This window comes from Numenius arquata, chromosome 8, assembly GCF_964106895.1.
Source record: "Numenius arquata chromosome 8, bNumArq3.hap1.1, whole genome shotgun sequence".
Lineage (NCBI taxonomy): Eukaryota > Metazoa > Chordata > Aves > Charadriiformes > Scolopacidae > Numenius > Numenius arquata.
Window position 1 is genome coordinate 8,580,605 of NC_133583.1, and position 25,225 is coordinate 8,605,829.

The 25,225-nt window shown below is 45.1% G+C and overlaps 1 protein-coding gene across 9 annotated transcripts in view; it reads left to right on the plus strand.

Annotated features, from left to right (window-relative positions):
• CADPS (calcium dependent secretion activator) overlaps positions 1–25,225 on the plus strand; it is a 218,268-nt gene that overhangs the window by 110,970 nt on the left and 82,073 nt on the right. For 7 of the 9 annotated variants that reach the window (XM_074151904.1, XM_074151902.1, XM_074151906.1 and 4 more), the window contains exons 10-12: positions 8,248–8,356; positions 9,490–9,702; positions 20,848–20,984. In XM_074151904.1, coding sequence (XP_074008005.1) covers positions 8,248–8,356; positions 9,490–9,702; positions 20,848–20,984 — 459 coding nt within the window. Of the gene's footprint in view, positions 1–8,247; positions 8,357–9,489; positions 9,703–13,789; positions 13,802–20,847; positions 20,985–25,225 lie in introns of all 9 variants that reach the window. The other 2 variants (XM_074151901.1, XM_074151910.1) reach the window with 2 other exon arrangements.

Consider the following 25,225-nt stretch of genomic DNA (forward strand, 5'->3'; position numbering starts at 1 on the left):
TTAAGTCTTTCCTCTGGCCATTTTCAGTGCTGTGTAATTGATGCTGAGCTGTGGTTCTGCGTAGGGTGTCTGTTAAGTCATGGATTTTTTTTCTAAATGTATACATCTTCTCGAGGATATCACAGTTGCAGACCTCTAGCCATGAGTCTCCTGATGCACATGAATGCTTGGTGAAATGGAGAACCAATTTTAGTGAGGAATTAATGAGATGGGGAGGAAGCTCGGTTTGTCTTGGCTGGAGGTACTTGGGTGCAAATGCTCCCTTTCGAGCCTACAGGTGAAATTTGAAGTCCACTGAAATCTACAGAAGTTTCATCGCTGTTACATCCAAGTCAGTATATCGTTCTTGACATTTATCTTGCCTTCATGTTCATTACTGCCTCTCATTGTCTACAGCTCTCATTGATCATTTTGTGGTGTCTTTCTTCCTTTTTCCCTTTTTCCTTCTTTTCACTTTCTGCCCTTCCAGTTTCCATAGACCTGTATATTTGACCATGGTTAACAATTTCAAGGAAAGAGGCAGAAGATGTCCTCTGTGACCTAAAAGGATCTGGTCAGTACTTGGTGTGTTAGATCTTCCCTCACTTTCCCAAGGGCAGCTGAAACCACTGCATTGGCCACAGAAGTGTGGGGCCCCAGTTTGAGCAGCTCCTTCTTCACACCAACCTGATAAAGACACAGAGTCCTCTTGGGTCCATCTTTCCCTCCTTTCCAAGTTCCTCAGGGTATGTTGTCTCCAAGTATGAGAAATAAAAGCTTTGTGCAGGGTCCTGTGGTGACAGCAAGACAGAAATAAATGCTCTGATGTAACAACACAGGATCCAACTGAGGTCTCGTGCCAGCACAGATCCAAAGTGATCAAGTAAGAGGGTGAAATCGTACTGCCGATGAAGCAGATGGCAGGTCTGCCAGAGAGGCTGGGATTTCACCCGTGAGTAAGAAGAGAGATGGTGTAACCAGGTGCACCAGGCTCCACATTTGGGATGGAGCACACTTGTGTGCTCGCTTTCCTGTGTCGGTAAGGACAGGAGTCCACGCAGTCCATCTCCCACCTTACACAGCTGGCTTCTCTGGTCCTAAATCACCTGCTGTAAACTGGTTAGTTTGTTTTGAGTTAATTATTACTCCAAGTTCAGCTGTCTCAGTAGGAAGCTTTAATTGCATTCCCCATTTGTCCATCACACAGCCTCCATAGCACTAAACTATGTGACAGACAAGAAAATCATCCTGGGGAGGTAAAAGGGATTTATGATGTACATGACACATGTCATGTGCCTATTAGGAGCCTATTTGGAGACACCAGTTGAGTACCTAGTCCAATAACCAAGTATGTTTTGCAACAGTTTAAGTGCTCATTTTGTACTCCAAATAGGGTTAAAAAAAGTTAGTGTAGAGCAGCCACAGGAGTTACTTCTATCTGCCCAAGCAGTATATTTAGATATAGGTAAAAATGCTGGGTTTAGGATCTGTGTAATCCATTCCTAGAGGCATCTGGTTTGCAAATGTACCCTTGATGCAGGGACTGGCCAGGTCCCTGGTGAGGTAGAGGTCTTGGCACCTCGCAGGGGAACCTCCAGCATCTCCTGGGTAAGCAGCAGCAGAGACCACAGTGAAAGGCAGGCCTTTGGGGAACATTATGCAGTGACCCTGTTCTTGGGCAGGGACTGAGGGATTGCTTTTCTCTGCATGCTTCCTTTATTACATTCTGAAATGAAGTTAAAAGTGCTCTGATAGTCAGTGATCACCTGTAGAGCAACTAGTATTGCTGTTCCCTGAGAGACGATTCATTTCCATTAGACCAAGTTCTCAGTCCCTTTTTCCCTGTGAATGGGGATTCTGCAAAGCAGAGAATCCTCTTTCCTAGCATAGCTTCTCCCGTAAATAAACCTGTCAATACTGTTCTGTGCAAGGGTCTGCAGGTTTGGACATGGATTCCCACGTCTCCCTCAAGGAGCCCTCTGGCCATTCTATGTGGTTGCAGTTCTCTAGTTTTCTGTTGCTTTATATTCTTCAGCTTGTTATGGAATTGAAGCTCTCAGAGTTATTCCATGTTTTCTCATGTTACTAGGTCTGTATTCGTCAGTTGGCATATAAGAGCAGAATTTGGCCAGAAAAGCAATTCATTTGAATAAGATGAGCAGACTTTTGCCCCCAGAGAGTCTCTGTAGCCCACCTCAGAAATTCCAGCTGCCACTGCAGCTTCTCTGTTATGTTACCGTTTGCTCAACATTTGGTGCAATGTAAAGTGTTCTGCCGTACATCAAATATAAACAAGAAACACTCTCTATGCAGTCCCTCAGATGTAGTTTGAGCATATTGAACATGTCAGCAGGCAATAAAGATGGAATAAAAATACTTTGCTGTCCGTATGTTTGTCATTTGCTTTTCATGCAATGCAAAGGATGGGTGCTGATACGAACAGGGATTGGCAGCAAAGGTGTTGATGTCCAGGATGCTCTGAACTCTGCTAAACCACAGACAGAAAATAACCCCCGCAGGAAGGTGAGCTGGCTCCGACACGTAAGGAACGGACAAGGACCAGCCCTTCTTTCAGGAGCTCACTTGTCTGCACCAGGCTCCTGCTTGCTCCAGAGTGGAGAGATGGAGTCCAAAGCATAAAGTCCATTTGGGATATAGTGGTCTGGTCAGTCCGGGACACTGCCAAAAGGGCGAGGCTGTACATTCAGATGAATAACTAAACGTTTCCTTTCTTATCCCTTGTCTTTATCCCTTACCTGTAGCATCTTCTATTGCAGCTCTCTCCTCTCCCGTCCCTTGCAGATTATTAACCTCCTCCTCTTGGTCCTGTGCCCTCTCCTGCCCCTCTTTCCCCATTTCAGGTGGACGCAGCCTCAGTTCCTTCAGTGCTATTGGGTGGTACTCTTCCTTCTGGTACCAGCGGTTAAGAAATTCATGGTAATAAATACTCAAACTCTTCGTAACCATCTAAACAAGGCACAGAGGTGCCAAACTGCATGGGCGGCACCAAGGAGGAAGGTGTTGATGGCAGTTTGTCTCTTTTGTGTCAGTGATGCCTTGCCGGTATGCAAGGAGGCTTTGCCCGCGTATGTAGAGAAAGGAGCTCTGCAGGGAGCATTTCCAGTGCTAGTTGGCTTGTGTAAGCCCTGGAGAGGAGGGGAAAGGAGCAATAGCTGCCTTGTAATTTGGGTGGAATAATCCCTCGCACCTTCTGTGTCTGTGTGGCTGCGAGGGTTGTACGGGAGTGGAGATGATTTGTTTGGGTGTAGTGGGTGAGAGCCGGTTCCTTTGTGCCATTTCTGGAACCGGGGCTCACCTCTCCAGGGCGGGCGCCGCTGGGTGGCCTTGGCTCACCCCCTCGGGGAAGGTTGACAGCACGGCGTGGCTGGCAGAGCCGGTGCCGATGCTCCTCCAACACGCACCCCTGCGTGAAGAGGGGATAGTTTTCTCTTCCGAATGAATCGCAGTCCCTCTCTGCACGCTGCCCACCCTTCTCGTAGACACCCTTTGAGATGAGCAGCAGAAGAGCAGAATACTGATTAGATGTAAATTACATGGCAGAGACTCGTTACTTGCCTAATTTTAAATCCTGAGATATGCAGCGTGAAAGTGATGGCAGAATATGGCCCTGAGCTTGGATGGAAATGGTCCGCAGCATCACAAGTGAGGAAAATGCTTCGTAAAGGCAACAGTAACGCCAGTGGCAGTGGTAAGCGAAAGCAATGGAGCAATTTAGGGCAAAGTTCTCCGCGACTGGTTAGGAAAGAAAATGTACATCCATCACAGATGTTAGCAGTGTTTCCTAAGTTGCTATATCAGGTGCCTGAGCACAGCATACAGATTTCAGCCAGTTTGCCAATTAGACCCTTGATGGTGCAAAAGCTGGGATTTTTGATAGCTGACAGAGCTTGTATTAATTCTTTGCGAGGTCTAATGTGCTGTACTGGCAACAACACTATTGTTGGTTCTGGTGGCTTCGCTGGCTTTGCAATAGGAAATTTCTTATAAAGATTCTTAAGGGCAAGTGAATTAATTACATTGAGATTTCAGACTGAATTTGTTCTTCTCTTGTCATAACCCCATTTCTGTGCTCTGGCAGCATATGGGAAGTAACACTCCATGGTACCTGGATGACATGTCTGCTGAGTAGCTTGAAGCAGTTTTCAACTGATTGTGTCTGATGGTGTTTGCAGAATGTTGTTGGAACCAGATCAACTCTCTGCAGATTAAAACCAGTTGCAGTGTCTACGCCTGGATCTATTGTTCTAGTGACAGACTCCCTAAACTCATTATAATTTAGACTAACAGTGACAGTTCCTGCTTTTAGCAAAACTCAGATGACTCGGGATAAAATGAAACGAAGTAAGTGTTCACTAACTCCCGAATAACTAACAGAATTTGAAAATAATTTGGCAAAATTGCAGTATTCTACACCAGCGGTCCTAGACTGTGGTCCTCAAGTTAAGGTAAATGACCCGTAGCTGGTCCCCATAATCATATTAAATCGTGTTTTCAGTTAGGCCCTCGCTGAGAGCTGGGCATAGGTGGTGATTTTTGAGAAACCTTGAGTGTTGATGATAAATACAAAATGCTTGGGAACTGCTAGTTGAATAGGTGCCCCAGCTCATTACACCTGGCTATAGTGGGTCCTGCATGTCCCATCCAATCTCACACGGGATGGCTTCCCATCACACAGCCCTGCCCGAGGAGAGCACACACACACCTCCTGCTTGAAGGAAGAAGTTAGGACAACTGCTATGTGCAATTGTTTAGGGCTGAATGGATGTGCTGAGATGTTTTCACTGTTGTTTTCACATTTGTTTCTTTAAGCTAGATCATTTCCTCTGCTCATTTGTGTCAGGAAAGGGCTCAGGAGACAACGTACAGCTGCAACCAGAGGACAAGAGTCTCCCATCAAAGTGGAAAGCTGTATTACAGCTGGCAGTATCTTAACACAGTTTCTCTCCCTTGGGACAAAATGCGTGCTGTTAATCTAAGGAAAGGTCCATTTAAGAATTTAACCCAAGTGGGGCGGTGTTATGTCAACAGTGAGAAAGGGGGAGGCGGATGACTGAGCTCGGAGTGTGAGGGACGACAATTAACAGGTTTGAGCAGGATCCTGGGGAAAGCGGTGCTTGCTAGAGCAGGAGTCTCTGGTGGAAAAACAAGGACGAAGTCAGGACTGGTTAATACATATCTACTGTATTTATTAATCAGTTGGATTATATAGCTGGTGACAGAATATGGTCAAGTGCCAAGAAAGTCAGATCTAATTTAGCAGCCTGGGAATAGTGAACTTTGGCATTTGTCTCCCGCTGTCTGCTTTCCCTTTCCTGAATTTCTTTGTCTTTTTCTCTTTCTTCCCACTTTCTTTTCCTTCTGTTCTTTTGTCTCAAATTATTTCTCAAAGTGTTTTCCCTTTTTTTTCATGAAACAGCCAGAGCAGCCTTGGATTATTTCCCTTCTTTTGGTTTTTCTCAGTTCAGCTTCCTTAGATGCTCCTTTCCTGGCCCTCATCAAGTCCCTGGATGAAATCCCAGATGCTTTGAGAGTTTGTCCCTCACTGGGCAGAGATTTCTCCTCTGTCTTCCTTCAGTTTCCTCTCTGTATCTGTGCTTTTTCCAATTACTCAAACCATTCATCTTGCCCATCCCATCTGCTCACTCACTCTCATACTCAGCTATGGTTCAGTGTGAGCTCAGCAGGCTGTAAGATGAATTTCTGCTATTAACTGTTTCACTTGTCTGGCCACTTCTAAGCTTCTACAGAAAGCAGGCTCTGTAAAGCACAATATTTCAGAGGACTGATGAAAGGCAAGCTGCAATCTCCACTTGACGCTGCGGTGCTGTTCAGCAGCGGAGAACGATTGTGATGTATTGAGCTTTCTAGAATCTGATTTTGCCAGGTTTTGCCTTACCACTGCTCATAAATGGAAGGAGCCACATTGCACTGGTAGCCAGGGCATTGGCTTCTTTCTGACTCCACAGAGTAAATGCTTTAGGCAGCAGGGTAGGACAGACAGGCTGGTATGGCAGTCCTGGAAGTCATCAGCTCAAGTTGTTTGGGCGCAGGAACTCTGCATGGCACTGTTGGCACCTTTTCCAGAGGCCATCGGTAGCCATCTCCTCTCACCAGCCTGATCCTGGCTTGCCTCCTGCCAGCAGGCTCTTGGACAAGCCTGAGCTTGGGCTTCAGACTTGAGCTGAGTGAGTAGAGAAGTAGGACATGATCCCAGATGAGCTCTGGCTCTTCGCACATTGTAGACCCACCTGTAGGTTTCTCTTTGAGGTCTCTTCTGATAATGATGCAGAACGGCTTCTTCCAGTGAAATCATGTCAATACTAATGGGAGAGACCAGCTGGCTTTGCCTCTGTCCCAGGGTGGCTTCACCAGAGCCTACTGTCTGTGTCTGTCTGTTGTAACTTTTAGCACAAGAGGTATAAGCTCTGAAATACCTGCATGTGTTTCCATATCTTACTGTTGTGTTGGTAAGGTTGGCTTATTGATAGGGATAAAGAATATTTTCTTGGTCCAAAGATGAGAGAATTTATTTGTACATGAAGAAGAGCCTGATATTCAGACTTCAGTCAGGGTCAGAGAAGAAACCGAACTACTGAATGAATTTTACCTGCTGCTACAGAGTGTACACGAGAGGAAAAAAACATTAGTTGTATTAATTAGTTTTCAATCAGTGTCAGTGTAGTTTAGCGGTGACTCATTTCAGGAATTAAATTTATCATGCGGTCCCTGAAGTGCAGGCTGTCTAACACAGAGAAACCAAATCCTCCCCGCTCAGATGAAATCTCCAGGATCTTACTGTAAATAAAGCACATTCAAGAGTTTCTCCAGGAGATGGCAGCAATATACTGCAAGTACCGCTGAATGAACACTGCAGGAGTCGGCTGAATGTTGTGCTGTGGGGCACTAGGTTATTTTTAGATTTCTTCGTGTTAATCTTTTTAATTTTTATGTTGCCGGTACGATGGTATGCATTCAAAGTTCATAGCATAGAATATGCACTGGTGTGCTCCTGCTATTGGTCTGTTGCTTGTCAATCTTTCGTCAGTGCTGGTAGTTTTAAGGAGGATGCAAGATGCTGAAAGCATTACTTTTAGTCTTACTCCCACAAACGTGTTAATGATAGGGTTTATTCTTAGGTGGCTTTTGGAGCTGTTCCTGGAGGAAGGCACGGTGCAGGCAGGGCTGCCGAGAGCAGGCTGGCAGCTAGCAGAAGCCCGTAGAGGGCAGCAATATACCGAGCGCCGGCTGGGAGACACTTCGCCAATAGAAGGGTCCCCTGACTTAAATAAATGACATTTTATTAGCGATACATACCACCAAAATAGGTGCCGCGTGTGTATTTCTAGCTGAGCGATTTGTCTGGAGTTTGAAGGCAAAATCCACCGGCCCAGCCCTGCGCCCGTCTTTCAGGATCTCTCCCGACTTCCAAAAAATGACGAGCACAATCCATTGCCACCCACCAGAGTTTTAAAGTTTCCTCCAGAGGTCAAGAAAATGTCCAGACTAATAAAATTACGTCAGGCGTCCAGGATGTGACACAACCTTAACAAAGTCATTTGAAATCATTTGACAGTAAATTTCCCCGTGAGTTCCTAGCCCGGGGCACGGAGAATCCTCTCTCCTCCTCTCTCCTCCCTGGACGAGCTTCTCGCCGACCATCCGGATTGCAGCACGCCGGGTACGCGCGGGGTCTTGATGCGGCCTGATGGCCTCCTAAAGGCGATTCGGGAGCCTGGCAGGGCCCCCGCAGCTGAGTCGGCTTCCGTCAAGAGCTTGACATTGAATGTATCGTGTCATGCAGATGGTACCTCAGAGGAGTGAGAGCTGCCATTTACAGCACTGATGACAACAACTGCCGAGATCAGTGGGATCTTAAGATTGCTTTAATATGACTGGCACCTAGCAATTTAGCTCACATTGTTTGTGACAGGGTGTCACTCTTGCACTTGTCTGGGGATGAATGATAAGAGGGTTTTAAAGCGTGGAGCTTCCTCTTTGGGAGGAAATTAAACCACTGTATGTACTGATGCGGAGAATTAGATGCCTGCCGCAGCAGGGTGTATTAAGAGAGAGCTTTGCAGATGCCTGGCCAAAAGTTTAGCCAGTCTCGGATGGGCAATGACTGTCAAAATTACCCCATCACCCCCAGTCCCTGTGAACATGCCGCTGGCGTGCGGCATTTGTAAGCGCTTTGGATTGCCTTGTCGTGATCGCCCGGTGCCATCTTAGCTTTGTGGTTTTCTTCAGGTTAGTCAATATACATTTGCTATGTGCAGCTACCGGGAGAAAAAAGCTGAACCTCAAGAGCTGCTGCAGCTCGACGGATACACTGTGGACTACACCGACCCGCAGCCAGGTACGGGGACCAGCGGCTGGATGCTGCTGGGCCAGCAGGTGCCCGTGGTCACCACGTTGCCTGCGGTCCCAAACGGGAGTCCTCCCTCTCTCTCTTTCCCCCTGCTTTGCAGCTGAACTGAGATCAGCGTTATTATAAATATGTTTGTGTTTAGACTGATCGTTAGCTATGCGTGACTTTACTATAAATAGATCTAAGGAATTGAGCTGGAAGTTGCACCAGAGGAGGGAAAGACTCATCTTCTCTGGGGAGCCAAAGTGAATTAGACACTTAAATCCCAATGAAATTTGATTGTGAACGGAATGCTCAAGTTGGGTGATGATTCTAACCCATGCCTTCAGGCTACATTCCCTAAGTAAAAGTTTAGCAGCTATGCCTGTCTTTATTGTAGAAAATATTTATGGGACCAACCCAGCGTTTTTGCCTGCTCCATTTTCTCTCTGATGGACGTGAGTGGAAAGGTGAGGGGCAGAAACCCCTCTGGTACCTGGAGGTGCCTGTTGTGTACATGGTGCTTGAGACCCTTCTTCAAATGGAGGAGCACCACATTTCTTTTATTTCAGTGGGGTGACACATTGATCATGGTGATCCCCACCATGTCACGCATAACGGTATCCCCAGAGGAGATGAAGAAAAATACAGTAGGTTGGTTGTCAATACCTTGATTCCAGGTTGATTCTGATGTTAGGGAGATGGGAAGATGGGTGCCAAATCAGGGCAAAGACAGAAGCAAGCACATCAGCCAGCACTTTTTGTGCAGTGTGAGCACTGGTGTACTCACTCTGATGGGAAACCTCCCACCGCATGCCCTCAAAACCCATTATTAATGGGGCTTCAGCAAGTGCAACCCACACGGAACCTACACAGACAGGGCTGTAGGCAAGAGAAACAATTAATCCGAGTGTGTTGGGGCATGTTTTATTAATTGCGGTTCAGGGTGCTACCTGGGGACCTGGTGGGCTCTCTCACAGGTGAGTTTGGGCCAGGTGAGGAGACTGAGCCCAGCCAGGAGCTGGGGACAGCGTGGGGCTGGCTGGGGACACCCGGGGTGGCGATGGGGTGGGAAGCCTGGGGAGATCCTCTGGCTGGCCTCAAAGTCTGTGAAACTCCCTTGTCGCTTCTTCTCCTGCCAGGTTTGGAGGGCGGCAGAGCATTCTTCAACGCTGTGAAGGAAGGAGACACGGTGATTTTTGCAAGTGACGATGAGCAGGACCGTATCCTGTGGGTCCAAGCCATGTACCGAGCCACCGGCCAGTCTCACAAACCTGTGCCGCCTACCCAAGTGCAAAAGCTAAATGCTAAAGGAGGAAATGTACCCCAGCTAGACGCCCCAATCTCTCAATTTTGTAAGTAAATAAGTTCTCCTAGAGAGCAGAAGTCTTTGATAGAAAGATTTTCTGCGCTGATGTAAATCAATATTCGCACACATGTTTCTGACTCCAAAATGAAAATTTTTTTCATCATCATTAAGCTGCTTTTTATGTCCGTGGATCCAGAAGCAGTTAACCTGTGTGTTTAGCACAACCAAACCCAAGAAACAAAATTCCTTGGGGAACTTGTCAGTGAGTATTTTAAAGTGCAATACTTGATGGAGGAGAGACTGGGATCTGAGAGCCCGAGACCCAGCTTGCTTTCTGCAGACACGCGTTTTACCCACACACAATAAACTGCACACCCAGATCAGAGCGATTCATTAGCGCCATTAGCTGTCTATCACACGCATCACGTGCTCAGGACTACAGGTGCAAATCTCGCAAGTATGAAATGCACACACAAAAAGAGGTCTCCTGTTGAATATTCAACTGTAGGAAAACATATGGTATTTTTAACAGGTTGCTTTGCAGGCCAGTTAGATGTGAATTTAAAGCAATCATCTTTTAAGTCGTAGCTATGCTGCATGTCCTGTGCAGTTATACCCAGTTTGCTTAATTTGAAATTTAGAGCTATTTCTTTTGTCTTGCAAATGTAATTTGATTATAAACCAGACCAAATGCCTCCTCGCTCATTTTTCTTGAAGGTCTCGATCACACATCTCGAGCCTTTTTATTATGTAACCTACAGCAGTTCTTGCTAGATTCAGCAAAATTTAAGAATTAGTGTCATTAAATATAAGTAAAATCAGGAAGTGGTAAATATTAGCAAATTTTTCTAATTAAAACAGAACTTAGCATTTAAAATAGTCTCTCTAAAGCTGTTGTGGAGTATTTTGTTGTAAGGAACTCAGAAAATCTGCCCCTTACTTATCAATATCATTTGACCATCGTATTGGTTTAACTTTTTTACATCAGTATTTATAGAAAACAACAGTGTGAGACATAACAGCTGTACAATCAGTGTTACAGCAGAAAACCTCTGCTTGTTGCTTTTTTTTTTTTTCTTTTTTTGTATCCTTCACATGCCTGCATATTTTGGTCTCCCTTTTGCCTGGCATTGCTGCTGCTGTGAGTGAGCCGTAGCATGATGCAGCGTGGGAAACACATAGTATTTTCATTTCAGTGACCCTCATCCTCCTCATCCCAGTCAGGTCACTGGCTTTAGGGGTGCAAGGTGTAAAGGATCGGGGTCAGGAAGGAAGGACACCCCTCAGAAAGCCAAAACGAGAGGTTGGAATTGGCTGTGGGACTTGAACTGGCTGTGATTAGCTACTAGACCTGGCTGAGTTATGCTGACCTGAGACCACTCCCAGGGATCGTATGTCCCTCTGCCTGGAAGGTTTAGTCAAAGAGTTCTTAGAAATAGCAGCCACAGGTCCTTCTGCTGCTGTTTTACATGCTAGAAGTCTTCAAAGTGGGAATGTTTTGGGATTCCCAAAGTGGGAGCAGAGGGATGCTGGTTGTGGCTCCCTCCCCTAAGAAGCAATGCTGAAGGATACTCAGCTGTGTGCTATGTGGTTGTTACAAAGAGGACACAACTCCTGCTCATCCCAGCATGATCCCTGCGGGTTAGGATGAGGGCAGTGAGAGAACATCAGACTGGGAAAGCCCTCCAGGCTTCTCCGATCCCTGCAGACGTCAGGCCTGGAGAATTTTTCTGTTGGGTAAATTCCTGATGTTTACGGAGTTTTCACTTTGCCACATGACTATGTGGGGGGTCAAGTGAAGGGTCTCTTTACCAGACACTTCATAATTGCCTGGCAGCAGCTGGAGCAAAGTCTGCCAGGAGTTTGGGAAGGGAAAGGGGGTACTCGGGGCTGTGGACCTTCAGGTGCGTTGTCCCTATGCAGAGCCCTGCTTAGGTTACTGGGATGGAGAAGGGGCAGCTGGTTTGTCGTAGTCCTTGCCAGGGAGCAGGGAAGTCAGTGACTGAGCCCAGGAGTCTTCTCTGCACCTAACCACAGCCCAGCATGTCCACCAGAGACTTGTGCTTCTCATGGTCCTGCAGACCTGTATCAGCCTGACCATGCCCAGAGCTATACACATGCCACAAATTTGACCTTGCTTTTTTCCATCTCACTTGCCTGCCAGAAGGCAGGGATCACTCATCCTCGCTTCTGGTGAAAACAGCCAAAGTTTCACCCCCTTGAGCCTCTAAGGCATTTGAGGGGGTCAGGATCTGACCTCAGTTTCTCTCACTTGTTCTCATGCTCCAAATCCAAATCATTCGGCTTTTTTTTATGCCACCACCCTTTTTCCATCCAGAATGTGTTTTCCCCATAAGCTGGGCAGCTTCAGGCTCCCCTTTTTCCTGCAGGCACTGGGAAACCCTTTCGGTTGTGTTGTGCCCAAGTGTGGAAGGGGGAAACCAGTTGGCTCCTCAGTCTGATGATGACTTGCTACTTCGGCATCCTCTGGGCTAGTGTGTTTTGTCCTCAGTCTTCCTTCCTCCTTCTCCTCCCTTGGGTCTAGATCCCTCTGAAAGTGCTTGGTGCACAGGACCTTCATCCTACAAGAGGAGGAGGGCAACACACCATAGTACACCTTCATCTCATCAGCAAAGGCTATTCATTTTTCATATTTCAACCCTTTTACATGGCAATGCTCATTGCAAAAGTCATTGGGAGCAGCAGTGGAATAATCAGAACCAGAAGTGAGTCATGCATGCCACACACGATGGCTTATCAGGACTCTTAAATGCACAAATACATATCTCAGCTCCTTCAGTTTTGAAATTCAAATATATCAAGTATTGCATTTTTAAAAGAGTCTTGGTTTGTTATTGGGTTTTTTGGCTTGGGTTTTTTTGCTTTGGGTTGTTGTTTTTTTTTGCCTGCAGAAAGGTAAGGACTTTTGCGAGACATTGTATTCTTGTACATTTATCTTTATACCTGTCATATTTTTTGTGCTTATTAGAGGCTATGGTGAATGAGGATGTGCAAAGAAGTAAATGTTAAGCCATTTGACGAGTAACTGTTGTTATAGCTTTCATGTTGTAGCAGTCCGAGATGGCACATGCGCATGCATGCACTTGCAGAGAAAATCCAGCCCCTCCGCTCCTGAGATGGAGCTGTCTGTTCAACGGCAACTTGAGAAGAACATATTTTGCTGTTGGGGAAACTGGGGAGAAATAGTGAATCCGTTTGGTTCCCACCTCTTCTGACTTAGTAAACACAAACTTCAGCAGCGCTCAAATTCTCACCCGCAGTTTGATTGCAGCGCTTGACCTGGAAGTAAACAGACAGCTCCGAACCAGGGTGGAGTTTATTTCATTTGCAATTTAAGTACTGAAAAAAATAGATCCTGCTATTCATTAATTTTTGTATGACTCTACAATCCCTTTTATGTGGGTGAACAATACCTGTTAGAGTGAAAAGTTTTGCTTTTTTTTATTTTGCTACAGTTTAAAAGAAAAACTCCATTCACGCAAAGCTGTGCTTTTCTCCAGTGTTCGCATTATAAAAGAAAAAACCCAAAATTGTTCTTGTTTACTGTTGAAATCATGCACAGTATTGTAGTCAATAATGCTGCCAATACATATTACACCTTTTTGGCAATATTTAAGCTTCATAAAAGTGGTCACTTGTCTGAAAGCACCAATCTTTGTTCGTTCTGTGTTAGTGATGCATCAAACAAAATTCCCAAACATGCTCAACGTTATTTTTTTTTTTCCTTTGAACTCTTTTCTTTTTAACATGAAAGATTGGTCTATACCTGTTTTACGTATCACTTGTGGTTATATTTCATTTTTTAATGTCTGTTTATATTTAATGGCTGTTAATCACACCATATACAAAGAGTTGGTTGTTTTGAGAATTTTTAATGATTTGTTCCCCCATAATAAGTAGCAAGGTTTATTGAGCTGCTTAAGAAATTTTCAGCTGTTAAGTGGTTCGGTTTTTTTTTTTCGTTGGTTTGATTTTCTTTAAGTTTCTTTTTCATTCTTTGCTTGAACCCAAATATTTAGCTGCTAGGTTAGGGCTCCTGTCTGCTTTCCTGAGCCTTGTTGCTAGTCTTTATGTTATTCTGGTTTGTTCCTTCTTACCCTGCTAACTTCTAGCTGGACTCAAGGGTAAGTGCTTCCCTGTAGCTAGCACAGCTCAGATAATCAGACTAGATTATCTGACATATGCAATGTGCTTTTTTTTCTCTTAAATCTTTCTCATGTTTAGATTTTGTAGTACAAACTTTCCATGTTATTTTCCTGAATTGAGGTTTGAAATGTAAGTTTCCATACTGAAATTAGGATGCATGTGATGTTTGCATAATTGCCTTCTCTCCCTGGCTTTCACATTGGCATCAAGTGATCCTCTTAGTAAAGCCAATCATTAACATTTCTATTTTTCATTCCAAGATGTAAATATTAATTAACATCACAATAAAACTGTAAATAATACCTTCTTTTATTTCATGGAATTTACATCTAGTTGACTGCTTCCTGCCTGAAAACAGATCATTTTGCACTCTGACAATATCCTTTCTCTCCGTGCCAATGATTAGCTTGGTGCTGCGCACCAGCGTGCAGGGCTAACTGTGGACACCTCAGAAGCCTAGAAAGGTAGGGCAGGAGACCCAGAGAGATCTAGAGAAGGTGCAGGACTTCATAGGAGCCACCCCCCCAAAAAAACCCTCTCCACAAGCCTGAGTCGTTGAGATTTCATAGTTGCCTCTCCCATAAACTCGGTAGGGGATGATTTTGGCAGCAAGCGGCAGCTCTCAGGGTCACCCTGGGTTTGGAGATGCTGACCCACTCCAAATTAAATGCATTAGTCACGGAGGGGTGCTGCTGTTCCCCCAGATTATCATAAATTAATGTTTTAACATGGGTCTCAGTCACCAATCAAAGCAATGCTTGCCAAAGAATAAGCCAGGGGAATTATTATTTTACCTTGTCCCACTGGAATACCTACTTTGAAAAAGATAAAAGTCCAAACTTGTGCTGTAGAAGAGCTTCTCCTTAGTCTTTGTTCAGTCTTAAATACACCCGGTACAAATCCTTTATTGGTGTTAAAAGCTGCTTCTCTAATACCTGGTGAGTGCCTGCTTTCCTTAGGAGGGAATAGCATCAGTGGGTCATGAGAGCTGGCAAATATGTATCCAGAGTATCTGAATGCAATTATGAGAAGGAACAGGCGGTGTCATCCCTCCTGGCCATCAAACAAGATTCCTTTTTTCCTTCTTCCTCCTTTTGTTTCTTTTTTCTTCCTTTTTTTTTTTTTTCTCCTGTGTGTGAGTATGTGCGTGTGTGTATAAATATACCCCTGGGTAGCAGGCAGAATTCCTTCTCAGCAGACACTTTCTTTTTTCTTTCTTTTTTTTTGTTTTCTAAATGTTTGGATTTCCAAAGAGGATTCTTATCAGACTTTGCCACCAAAAAAAAAAAAAAAAAAAAAAAAAAAAGTTTAATTTGATGGAAATACAGATTTTTGCCACTTTGAAAGAAAGAAAGAAAGAGTGAATGAATGAATGAACTTGGGTCTGGCAACATTACATGTATTTGCACTACAATGCATTGCTATCCTATTAGATTATTAGTTTTGTGCTTTAATTGCTTTATTTTTTTAGATAGTTAGAGATATCATGAGAACGCTGCTGTGTCTTCTGTATTGTCAACTTGCAGATGCTTCATTGCAGGAATGCAGAATTAAAATGTTAATTCAGTTCTCACATAACTTGCATGAATTTAAAACTAGCCTGTAAATCACTTCTACGTGCTTTAAGAAGCATGGGCCTCTAACTTGCGAAATACAAATTCATAGGTTTCAGCAGTCATCCAATTCAAAATATTTTTAAATAGTTATAAAAATGCTGTGAAACAATGCTTTATATTATAAATAGCTGTTCTAAGACAATGTTTTTAACTTGCCATGCAAGGAATTATGTAAGTGCATACTACAAATTCTTATTCATTTAACTACCAAACTTAGATTTCAATTCAGTGCCTAGTGTGTCTGGTGATTTACAGGAACATTCATAATCATTTATTAAAATTGTAACTCGAGCAGAAAAGAATTTATTTGCAGCAGGGGAAAAGCCATAAAACACAGGAATAAACAGCCGATTAAATTTAAAGCTATCTTCTAACGTGGAATAATATAGGAAAAAAAAGCAAAAAGAGCTCGTAGGTATCCAGCTGAGAGGCGAGTTCAGCCTGTGCAGCGGCCGCAGCTCGGAGGTTTGCAGACCCCCAGATACACACACACACACACACGCATGTACACGCACACACACATCACTTTTCAGAGGTGGCAATGCCCTAGCGCACAGCGAGGAGGGGACTTGGGAAGTCACCAGCCGGCACTGCCAGCAGCTCGCTCACAAACAGCCTGGCATTTTAAGTCCTGGTACGGGGGGGTTTCCCCCTCCAAGAACCACCGGTATTTGCTGGTGAAGCATCTCGCTCCACACGGCCGAACAAATCGAGGTTTCTAGGTGCTTCCCCTGGGTATTTCTTTACCCAAGCGTCTCCGTTGGTTCCGCTTAAGTGGGGACATCAGGAGGGGACCTGGCCACCGTGCCGAGCACACGGCTGGCCACGGTGGGCACGCCGTTGCCTGCCCGCTGCCGTGCGTTGCCAGGCTGGAAAACTTCTCCCTCTTTGCCCGGCCAGGCCAGCGAAGAGTTTTCTAGAAATATCTGTAAATGAATAGCTGCCATCAATCATTGTCATTCCTTTATTTCATGTCTCCTGATGAGGTTGACTAGTGTCATTGTTTGTTACTGTCCAAACCACATCTTCATTCTTGTAATGTCAAGCAGATATGACAAGCACACATTTTCCAGATGAGTAAGACACAAAGTCACCTTTTAATTTACAGTTGTTTGGGTTTTTTTGTTTGTTGGTTTTGTTGGTTTTTTTTTTTTAATAAGCAAACGTGTTGTAAAATTTACTGGATGTTCAGTTGCCTTTGGTACTAAAACAAAGTCACTCATTAACAAAAAGAAATAAATCCGGAGTAAGAAATTCTTACAATAAAATGGCTACCTAAAGCCTTTTATAACAAGAATTCTTTTATGGAGCTTGTCCCCCGCTATTAACTTCACCGCTCTCAGAGCAAAATCTGCCAAAATTATTGCTGGAGCAAAAGAAATGCAGAGGGCAGGGAAACGCATTTAAAAAAAAAGGAGAATGAGAGATTTGACTGTTTTGTCTCTTCCTTTTTAAATAACAGTTAGATAAAGAGAAATACAGCCCTCAGAGGAGCAAATGGTGGGACAGTCCTTTGGTTTTCATTATTGTTGTTGTTGTTGTTGTTGTTGAAATCTTTGTGTTCCCGACACTGGCAGATTTTTAAGACTCTGATTTCAAACACTTGTAGGGAGTGTGTGTGTGACAGGGGGCTAGTTAATGGAGTCAGGAGAAAATGCAAACTGGATAAAAACGGAACAAAATAAACCCGGCAGCATTAATAAAAAAGAGCATAATGTAGGTGACCAAGTGTAGTATAAAAGGCCAGAGTCTGCAGTTTTCCAGAAGAAAGGTTCGAGGAGCCTGTGCTGCCAATTTACCTCCGCTGGCAGCCTCCCTCCCGAGACCACCATCGAACACCTTTCAGCTGCACTTGGCTGCAGCTTGGCTAAATATGTAAGATAACTTTTGTGGGCCTGCAGCAGCATTTTGGCAGGGGCCCCGAACAAAGAAAGCACCAGCGAGCTTGGCACGGCACCTTGGGAAGGGATTGTAAATTACTGGAGCATCATATAACTTTCTTTCTTTGGTTTCTCCTTTCTTTTTAGCTAGAATAACAGAGCGGGTCAAAAAAGCAACCGTATTTGACTGAAACAATTAATTTAAAGTACTTGCAAATTAGCTGTACAGTTTGGCTGTGAATATTAGCCATTCTCATTTTGTACTTTGTTTAAAATCTCATTCAAACTGTACAAGCCATTTTGAGAGAGAAGATATTATATATAAAACTTATTTCATATGCAGATGTCAGCATTATTTTAAATCTCAGATCAGCTGTCTAGAGCAGAGGAACAATATATCTAGGTCTATCCTTTTCTTTTTATATTGCCTAGGAAGTTTAATGCTTTTGGTATAATTTGACTCCTAAATTTCATCTTCGAAAGCGAGTCCATTGGAAAAATCAAAATGCAAAAATTGCAAGTTGTACGGCATGTTTATTTTCTAACAATTAATTAAGGGAAAGTGAGTTTGGTGTAGGATTGTCCTTTTTAATCTGCTCCTTGTTATTATTGAGAATTTTAAGCATATCACCCAGAGCAGGTATTCCACTTAAGAGAAGTATGTGTGTATTACCGTTCTCCAAAGACACCTACAGTTCACCCCATGCCTCCTTTATCCCCTGGGAGGGCGATGTGCACCCACCAAGCCCCGCACTCTGCTGGGGCAAAATGGTTTGACCATGCAAGAACCACTGCAGGGAGAGCTGTGGCCGGTCATTTTCCTGCCCATGGCAGAAAACCACATTTTAAACCACTGACCAAGCAGAAGTTGTGCGGTTCATACTTTTTTTGGTCACTCAAGCTCATGCAGTACCACGGCTGACGCCTCTCTCTTTGGGTGGTTGTTCTGAGATGGGGAGATTTGGGGCAAATGGGCTTTTGAGCAGGCAGCCAGTGGGATGCGCAGTAAGATGTGGCTTCAAAGTGATTAACAAAAGGAAAATTGCCCCTGATTATGGACAGTCCTGAAGGCTGTTTAATCGCTGTGTCCATTCTCAGGCTTGGCAGGGAACTGTCTCTGCCCCTGCCTTGGGCAGGGAGATCCTCGAAAGCCCAGGACAGACCCTCAGCTCCATGGAAACCAGTAGAACTTCAGTTGGTTCACACCAACCGAAGGTCTGCTCTGTGCCCACCTCCTTCAGAGAACATAAAGTGAGAAAAAGCTTATTAGTTTGGAGTAAAAAATATTCATTTCAAACATGCTTTCTAGCACATCTGCTGAAAAGGGTTCACCAGCTAAAGGGCTAGAGGACTCTTCAGATTTCCAGCTGATTTACTCAGCTCTCGGAGCCTCGTTGGCTGAGCAGGAGGATTGACAGTGTATCAGGACTCCTAATTGAAAAGTAATAAAATCTCTGAGCGAAGCTGGCAAATGAAGGCCTCCAGCCAATTTGTCAGCTTGCAGTCAACTCCGAGGAGCTGGGCAGAGCAGCAAGCCATTAAAAATAGGCTGATAATATCTGTTAAAACATTTTGCGGGCACTAAGGATGGAATGGAAAACAGCGTAAGCAAACTCTTTGGGAGTGAACTCAATCAAATCGATCTTGGCCCAGAGGGACAGAGACGACGGGGTGGAAAGCTGTCAAAACAGACAGGAGCCATCCCATGCCGTGAGCCTCAGGGTGGGGTGGGCTTCGCATCCCACCCCCAGGGATGCCGGAGAGATGCCGTGGAGGTGATGCTCATCGGGGAGGTTGTCCCCGTATCCCCAGCCAGCCCTCGCGCTGCCACGTTGCTCGGCACCGGCGGTGGCTTCTTCTGTCCCCGTGGTGAATGCACGGAGCCACCAGTGGAGGCGGAGGGGGGGGTTTGGGACCGAGGATGGAGGCAGGGGGGAGGCAGCAAGGACCCTCAGCACACGGAGCAAAACGGGGGAGCGGACCCTCCAAAATTAACCAGCTGTAGTAAAAAAAATCAGTGTTTATTCAGCAGGGTTTTAATGAGGAAAATTGCCAGCTACTGCTGAATTAAGTATTGCTAGCAGCTAATTGAAATGTTGCATGTTTTAATTTGTCTGATTTCTTTCCAGTGGGTGATGTTATTTATATAGTTTGTATATAGCTAACGACAGACTATACAGAAAATACAAAAATTGCTTTCACTGATCAGTAATATCTGAGAGCACAGCCATGAACAAGGCATTTAGGAAGACATGCCATTCTTCGCAGCTTAATATTAAATAGTAAAACATATATAAAAGAACACCGTCTCATTATCATTTAAAGCTCTTTTTATTTTTGTATTTATTTTTTTAAATTAAGAATTTTTGTTTCTTCTGGTAAAGAGGGATTTTGTTTTAAAACAAATACAGTTACCATATACTCCTATTGCGGAAAACTGCATTTTTGTGTCCTTTCAGCCACATTGTTTCAAGGCCACCCAGTTCCCCTAGGAGGCTATAAACAGGGGAAGGATTTAAATCCTATTCTCTTTGTTGAGGATTTGGCAAGAACCCATATAGTAGGAAGCTGAGCACGGACAAAACCGAGTGAAAGGTGTCCTTTAATTCCCTGGCCGCTGGTAGAACAAAGCCCGCTCCCAGCGGGGTCCCGGCTGGCCGCACCCAGGCCGGCTTGGCGGCTTCATTTCAACTGCTGAATTCGGTGTATTTTTTGGTTAACCGTGTTGAGATTAATTAATTAGCCCCTAGGAGTTAGTGCCTGTAAACGTCACCCAAAGCAGAGAAGTGTGAATACGTTAAGGCTGTTAATTCACCCAAAAACGGCAGCTCGTAATCCAGGCGGGGGAAATTCAGTCCCTCCGTGGGGATGACTGGCAGCTCCGCCGTGCTATCGGGTTACTGCCTCAGTGACAACAAACCACATCTCAATTTAACTTCTTAGCGATGCCTAAAAGAGCATCTTTTTATTTTGGTGAGGTAGCATTTAAAGTTGCCATTAGGAAAAAAATTGCCGTGGGGAGACAAACGTTGGCATTTGGATAAAGAACAACGTAACTGGTCTGCTACCTAGAAAACCTAGTAAATGTAGAGAAAAATGCTACAGCTGTAACTTCATTAGAATGGCAGAATCTATTGTAATTAACCGCAACTACCTAAATAGGAGCTAATTTACTGATGTGAGCCAAAATTCTGTTAACTCAGAGCGTATTGTAAGATACAGAGAAAGTTCTTGCGTTTGTGTTCAAGTACAGAATAAATGCACTTATAATGAGCAGTTGACAAGATGTTAATTCTAAAATCTTTTGCCTAAATGCAATAAGACAGTCCATAACTGATGCAAGTTGACAATGGGAGGTGAAAAGTGTACTGTATAGCCTGCAAAGAGAAAAAGTTAATGGCAATGTAGGGAAGAGAAGATATTTAGCTTTCATGCTTCATACTGTATATTTTTTTCTGTTGTATTTGTCAACTAAAATGTCTTATATCTCTCTAAATGGTGTCTTTCTCTATATGTATAAATGAACAGATGCAGATAGAGCTCAAAAGCATGGCATGGATGAATTTATCTCTTCCAATCCCTGTAACTTTGACCACGCTTCACTCTTTGAGATGGTTCAGCGCCTCACTTTGGACCACAGACTTAATGATTCCTATTCTTGTCTGGCAAGTATATTCTTTGGTCTCTAGTGATATAAACATCAAGCAGCAAAGTCAAAGCTAGTGCGAGTGGGGGCTAATCCCCCTGTTGCTGGAAGATTGACTTCTGTTTACACCAGGTTTGAATTTGGCCCAGAGGTATTTTCTTTTGAGAGGCTACCTGCAGTGAGCTGACTGCTGTTCTTCTCCAGTTGCACTGTCTTTACCATTTCTGTTTGCAATGCTTAAAATGTTTCTTCCTGCAAAGACAAACGCCAGTGTGGGGATGTGGAGTAGAGAGCAGTGTTTTGCAGCCTCCCGCACGGCCTTCCAGAGTCTTCTGGATGAAAGAACAGGGGAAAGATGACGGTCTGGTAACACCTCCCATGTCAATGGAGTCCCACCAGGAATAACTGTGGCCCAGCTTTGTGTCTCTTTATGGGCAGGGATCCCAAGCAGGTAACAGATGGGACTAGGTGGATAACTGTGGCGATGCTGCAATGTGTCCACGCTCATGTAGTCGCATGCCTGTCCTGATGATTTTCATGAGCACAGGTTGTAGCTCTCAGCCCACTGCTGTGTAACATTGTCAGTGGCTCTGAGATGCTCCAGGACAGCTTGTAGCTTTTGGCTGAGGTGCAGTGCTTGGGGGCTCTTAGGTACTGTGAGGGTTTAAATGACAAATAACCTTTAACAATACAATTTGAACAATTAATTTTTAGCAATTTCAGTGAGGAGGATGAAGGGGCTCTTAGTTTTTTGAGAAAACAACAGGATGAAGCCTTTCTAGAGGGGTCTGAAGTGAACTGTCCTGAACATGGCATGGGACAGATCCTGACCTGCTACCCTTCTAGCATTGCACAGAAACCTCCACACTGGGATGTCATTGTGGGCTTCTTCAGCAGAAGGACCACGCCATGTCCATAGCCTTCCATCTTTGGCCAGCTGTGCAGTCCATGGAGCTGGGGCTCTTGAGTGGCTTGCTGTTAAAAGCAGCAACCTGGGAGCACAACTGAGCAGTTGGCAGTGAGGCTGGCAGTCTCAAATCCTGTCCTCCACGTCCCCCTCCACCATGGTGCTCCTCTCACCTGCTCTGCTCCTTGCACACAAGGGCTGGTCTCCTCAGAAAGGCAAAGACCCCGTAAATGCCATTAGCGGTAGTGAGTTGTCACATTCCTGATGAGAGGCAGGGCTAGAAGGAACAGTTGTGGATGTCCCCTGAGGTAAGGATGGGGTGGGAGAAGGCTGTAATATGCACTTCACTCGCAGATACCCAAGTGGTACAAGTAGGCTTGGTGGGAGCATTGTCAGACCTGCAGCAGGTTTCTCACCAGTTCCATCGAGGTCTTTGCTCTGGCAGGCAGTGAATTTGGCATGCAGCTTCTGCTCCTCACGCATGGCTGACCCTAGGAAGACCATCCCCATCCATGCATGTCTGACAGGTTGGCTTGCAGCTGGTTTGTCTCTGTGCAGTCTCGGGCCTGGTGAGAGAGCTGTGGCCGTTGAATTAAATTCATTGAGAGGTGCAAGGCTATCACTGAAAATGATTAACAATATTTCTCTTCAAGAAAGCCATCGGCTATACTTCTGCTTGTTATTGAGATGTTCAGGCCCTTGCTAGAAGCTCCTGGAGTGGTGGGGCTCCCTTCAGAAACAAGACTTGTGCCTCTTTGGAGCAAAGCATCACCAATTAACCATCTTCTTTCAAATCACCCATTGCAGAGCGTTATGAAGAAGAGCATAATGGGCTGTATTCTCCTACACTTGGATTTCACACACTTCTTTACTTATTTAAATATGGTTTTGTCCTGATTATGATGGTGTAAAAAAAAGACTGACCTCAAAATTTGAGTTCAACTGCAAAGAGTTCCCATTGCTCTTGATGTGGGACGTTGGTGATGCCACTGCACTGGCTGGCCAGGAGGAGCTGTGAGCCCGTGGTAAGCCTGCTCTGTCCACTTGATGTGCTGCTGGGCAGTTGTTATTCTTCCTACAGGACGTTCCCATGCAAGGTCCCGCAGAGTTTTGCCTCGTCACACCTCTTCTTGTTTTCAAGCGTGGACGTGGAGGTGCCAGGGAAGACTTACCCAGACACGGTGGCTTACCCTGACACCGAGGATGACTCTACGTTGCCTCCCTTCCGTGGAACCAGGTTCAACAACGTTACTGGGAGCCCACTCGCTGGCTGAGCCAGGCTTCCCTATGAAAACAAACAGGCTGGCTGACTCATCTCAGCTATGGCAGAAGGGATGTTTGCTGGCAGAGAGCGCCGTGCTGGGGAAGGGGAAGAGCGTTGTCTGCAGAGCTAGCTGAGGGCTCCTGTCCGTCGTCCACAAACTGGTAGCACAGTCACATTCGCAGCTCTTCCTGCACTTTTGGGAAGAGTATGCAGCTCTTCCAGCTTAGTACAGACCCCCCACACACGTGGGTCTTCATTCCTTTCGCTTGGATGCGTGCGTTGTTTCTGAGACTGTCCTTCAACTCTTCCCAGGACTTCCAACCCACTGCTGGCATCGGCTCGTGCAGCCGGGTCCCTGCTGGAGCGGTATTGCCCATGACGTATGTGTCAACATTCCTGGGATTTGCATAATACAGGACGGCATGTACTGAGGAAAGGTGGTCTTCCAGAGTGCCCGGCCTAGCCGAGGTGATGTGAAGGAGTCAAGTTAAAAGGTCCATGAAGCAGGCCACCAAAATGAAATTCTTTTGGTTTTCCAATGGTAGATGGGAAAATTCAGCTACTGAAAAGTGGAAACTTTCCCTCAAAAATTCTGTTTTTTGTAAAGGCTGCATTTGCCGTTAGAAAAATTGCCAGTGTTTCACCAACCCTGACCAAGCCTTGCTTTACCCAGCTCCAAAGCTCCCACTGCACTCCCCGCTGGTGCTTGGGACATGTGTCCCTTTCTCGGTGTAGTTCAGCTTGTTGAACACAGAATCGTAGAATGGTTAGAGTTGGAAGGGACCTTAAAGATCATCTAGTTCCAACCCTGTGCTTTGTGGCCTTCCTCCATTGTCCCCTCTAGTTTCCTCATTGCATTGAAGACCATCTGGGAGCCGCACTGAGCTACACCTAGCTGTGTTGGGGTGAGACACCCGGTGTGTCATCGCTATCAGCTGCGTTTGCCAGACTGGCTGGTTGTCAGCTGGTTGTGCCAGGCAAATCTTCAGAGCCAGGATCTGCCTGAAGGTGTGGGGGATTTTTCTGAATACCACCTTTCGTGAAACCGTAGATTTTTTTCTGGGGCTGTGGGAAGCAGCATTTACTGCTCCTTTGGAGCTCCATTCAGCAGCAGGGTTTTTTCATTTCCTACCTCTGCCATGTAAAAGAAGAGCACCTACCTGGTCCTCCTGGGCTCTGGATCTCTCTACCAATAGTCTGTTTGCCTGTGCTCTCATGAGGTCTGAGGCTCATCACTGAACCTCCGAGCTTCTGCTCGGGCTTCCCCTCACTGAGCTGTGGCAGCGATCTTGAGTGTTTGCCCCCATCCCTTCTGTCCACCTGAGGACCAGCACTTCTCAGACCCCAGTGCAGGCAGCAATGTGGGGTGCTCCGGACCGCTGGGTCCAGCCTCCTGCTTCCTTCGCCCCAAACTCTGGACTTGATATTTGGCTCCGGTGATATTAGTGCCAGCCCTCCCTTTGACGTCAGTAGGGCCGAGATTTCACCCCCACAGGGAGGAGTGAGTCCTTTGTATGTATCAGGTGAATATAACAATTTCAACTGCATTTCTGTCCCAGTAACCAAATGCACTTTTGCCTTGCCTGATCACCAAAAGACTGGTGTGAAGAGCGGCAAGGTGAAGAGACAGTCCAAGGATGTAACAAACAGGCAACGTAACGAAATCCAGAATCAAGCATAATACCACCAACCAAAAAGCAAACAAAAATACCATTAAAAGCGGTGAAGGCAAATATACCCCTCCCAAAAAATAGCCTTCCAGAGTGCCGTCCCATCTGCATTGTTCTGTGTCTTCATTTTGAAATGTGCACTTCTAGTGATCCCAGCACTGTAGCTACTCCCTATATCTATCATTTTCCCCTCATTATTTTAATTCTTTTCTCAATCTGTTTTGGAGTTGGCCCAATAAGGATGAGCAAATCCTTCTCTATGTCTTTGAGCTCTTAATTGATATTTCTTCAACTCTTTTCAAAGCAGCTATTTTGGCATCTAGAAAAGATTTGGTGTCATCTGAGTGGTAGAAAATATATTTTAATCTTTCACAGCAGTGTTGTTTCTAAGATGTAGCATTTGGGGTAACAGATGGGGT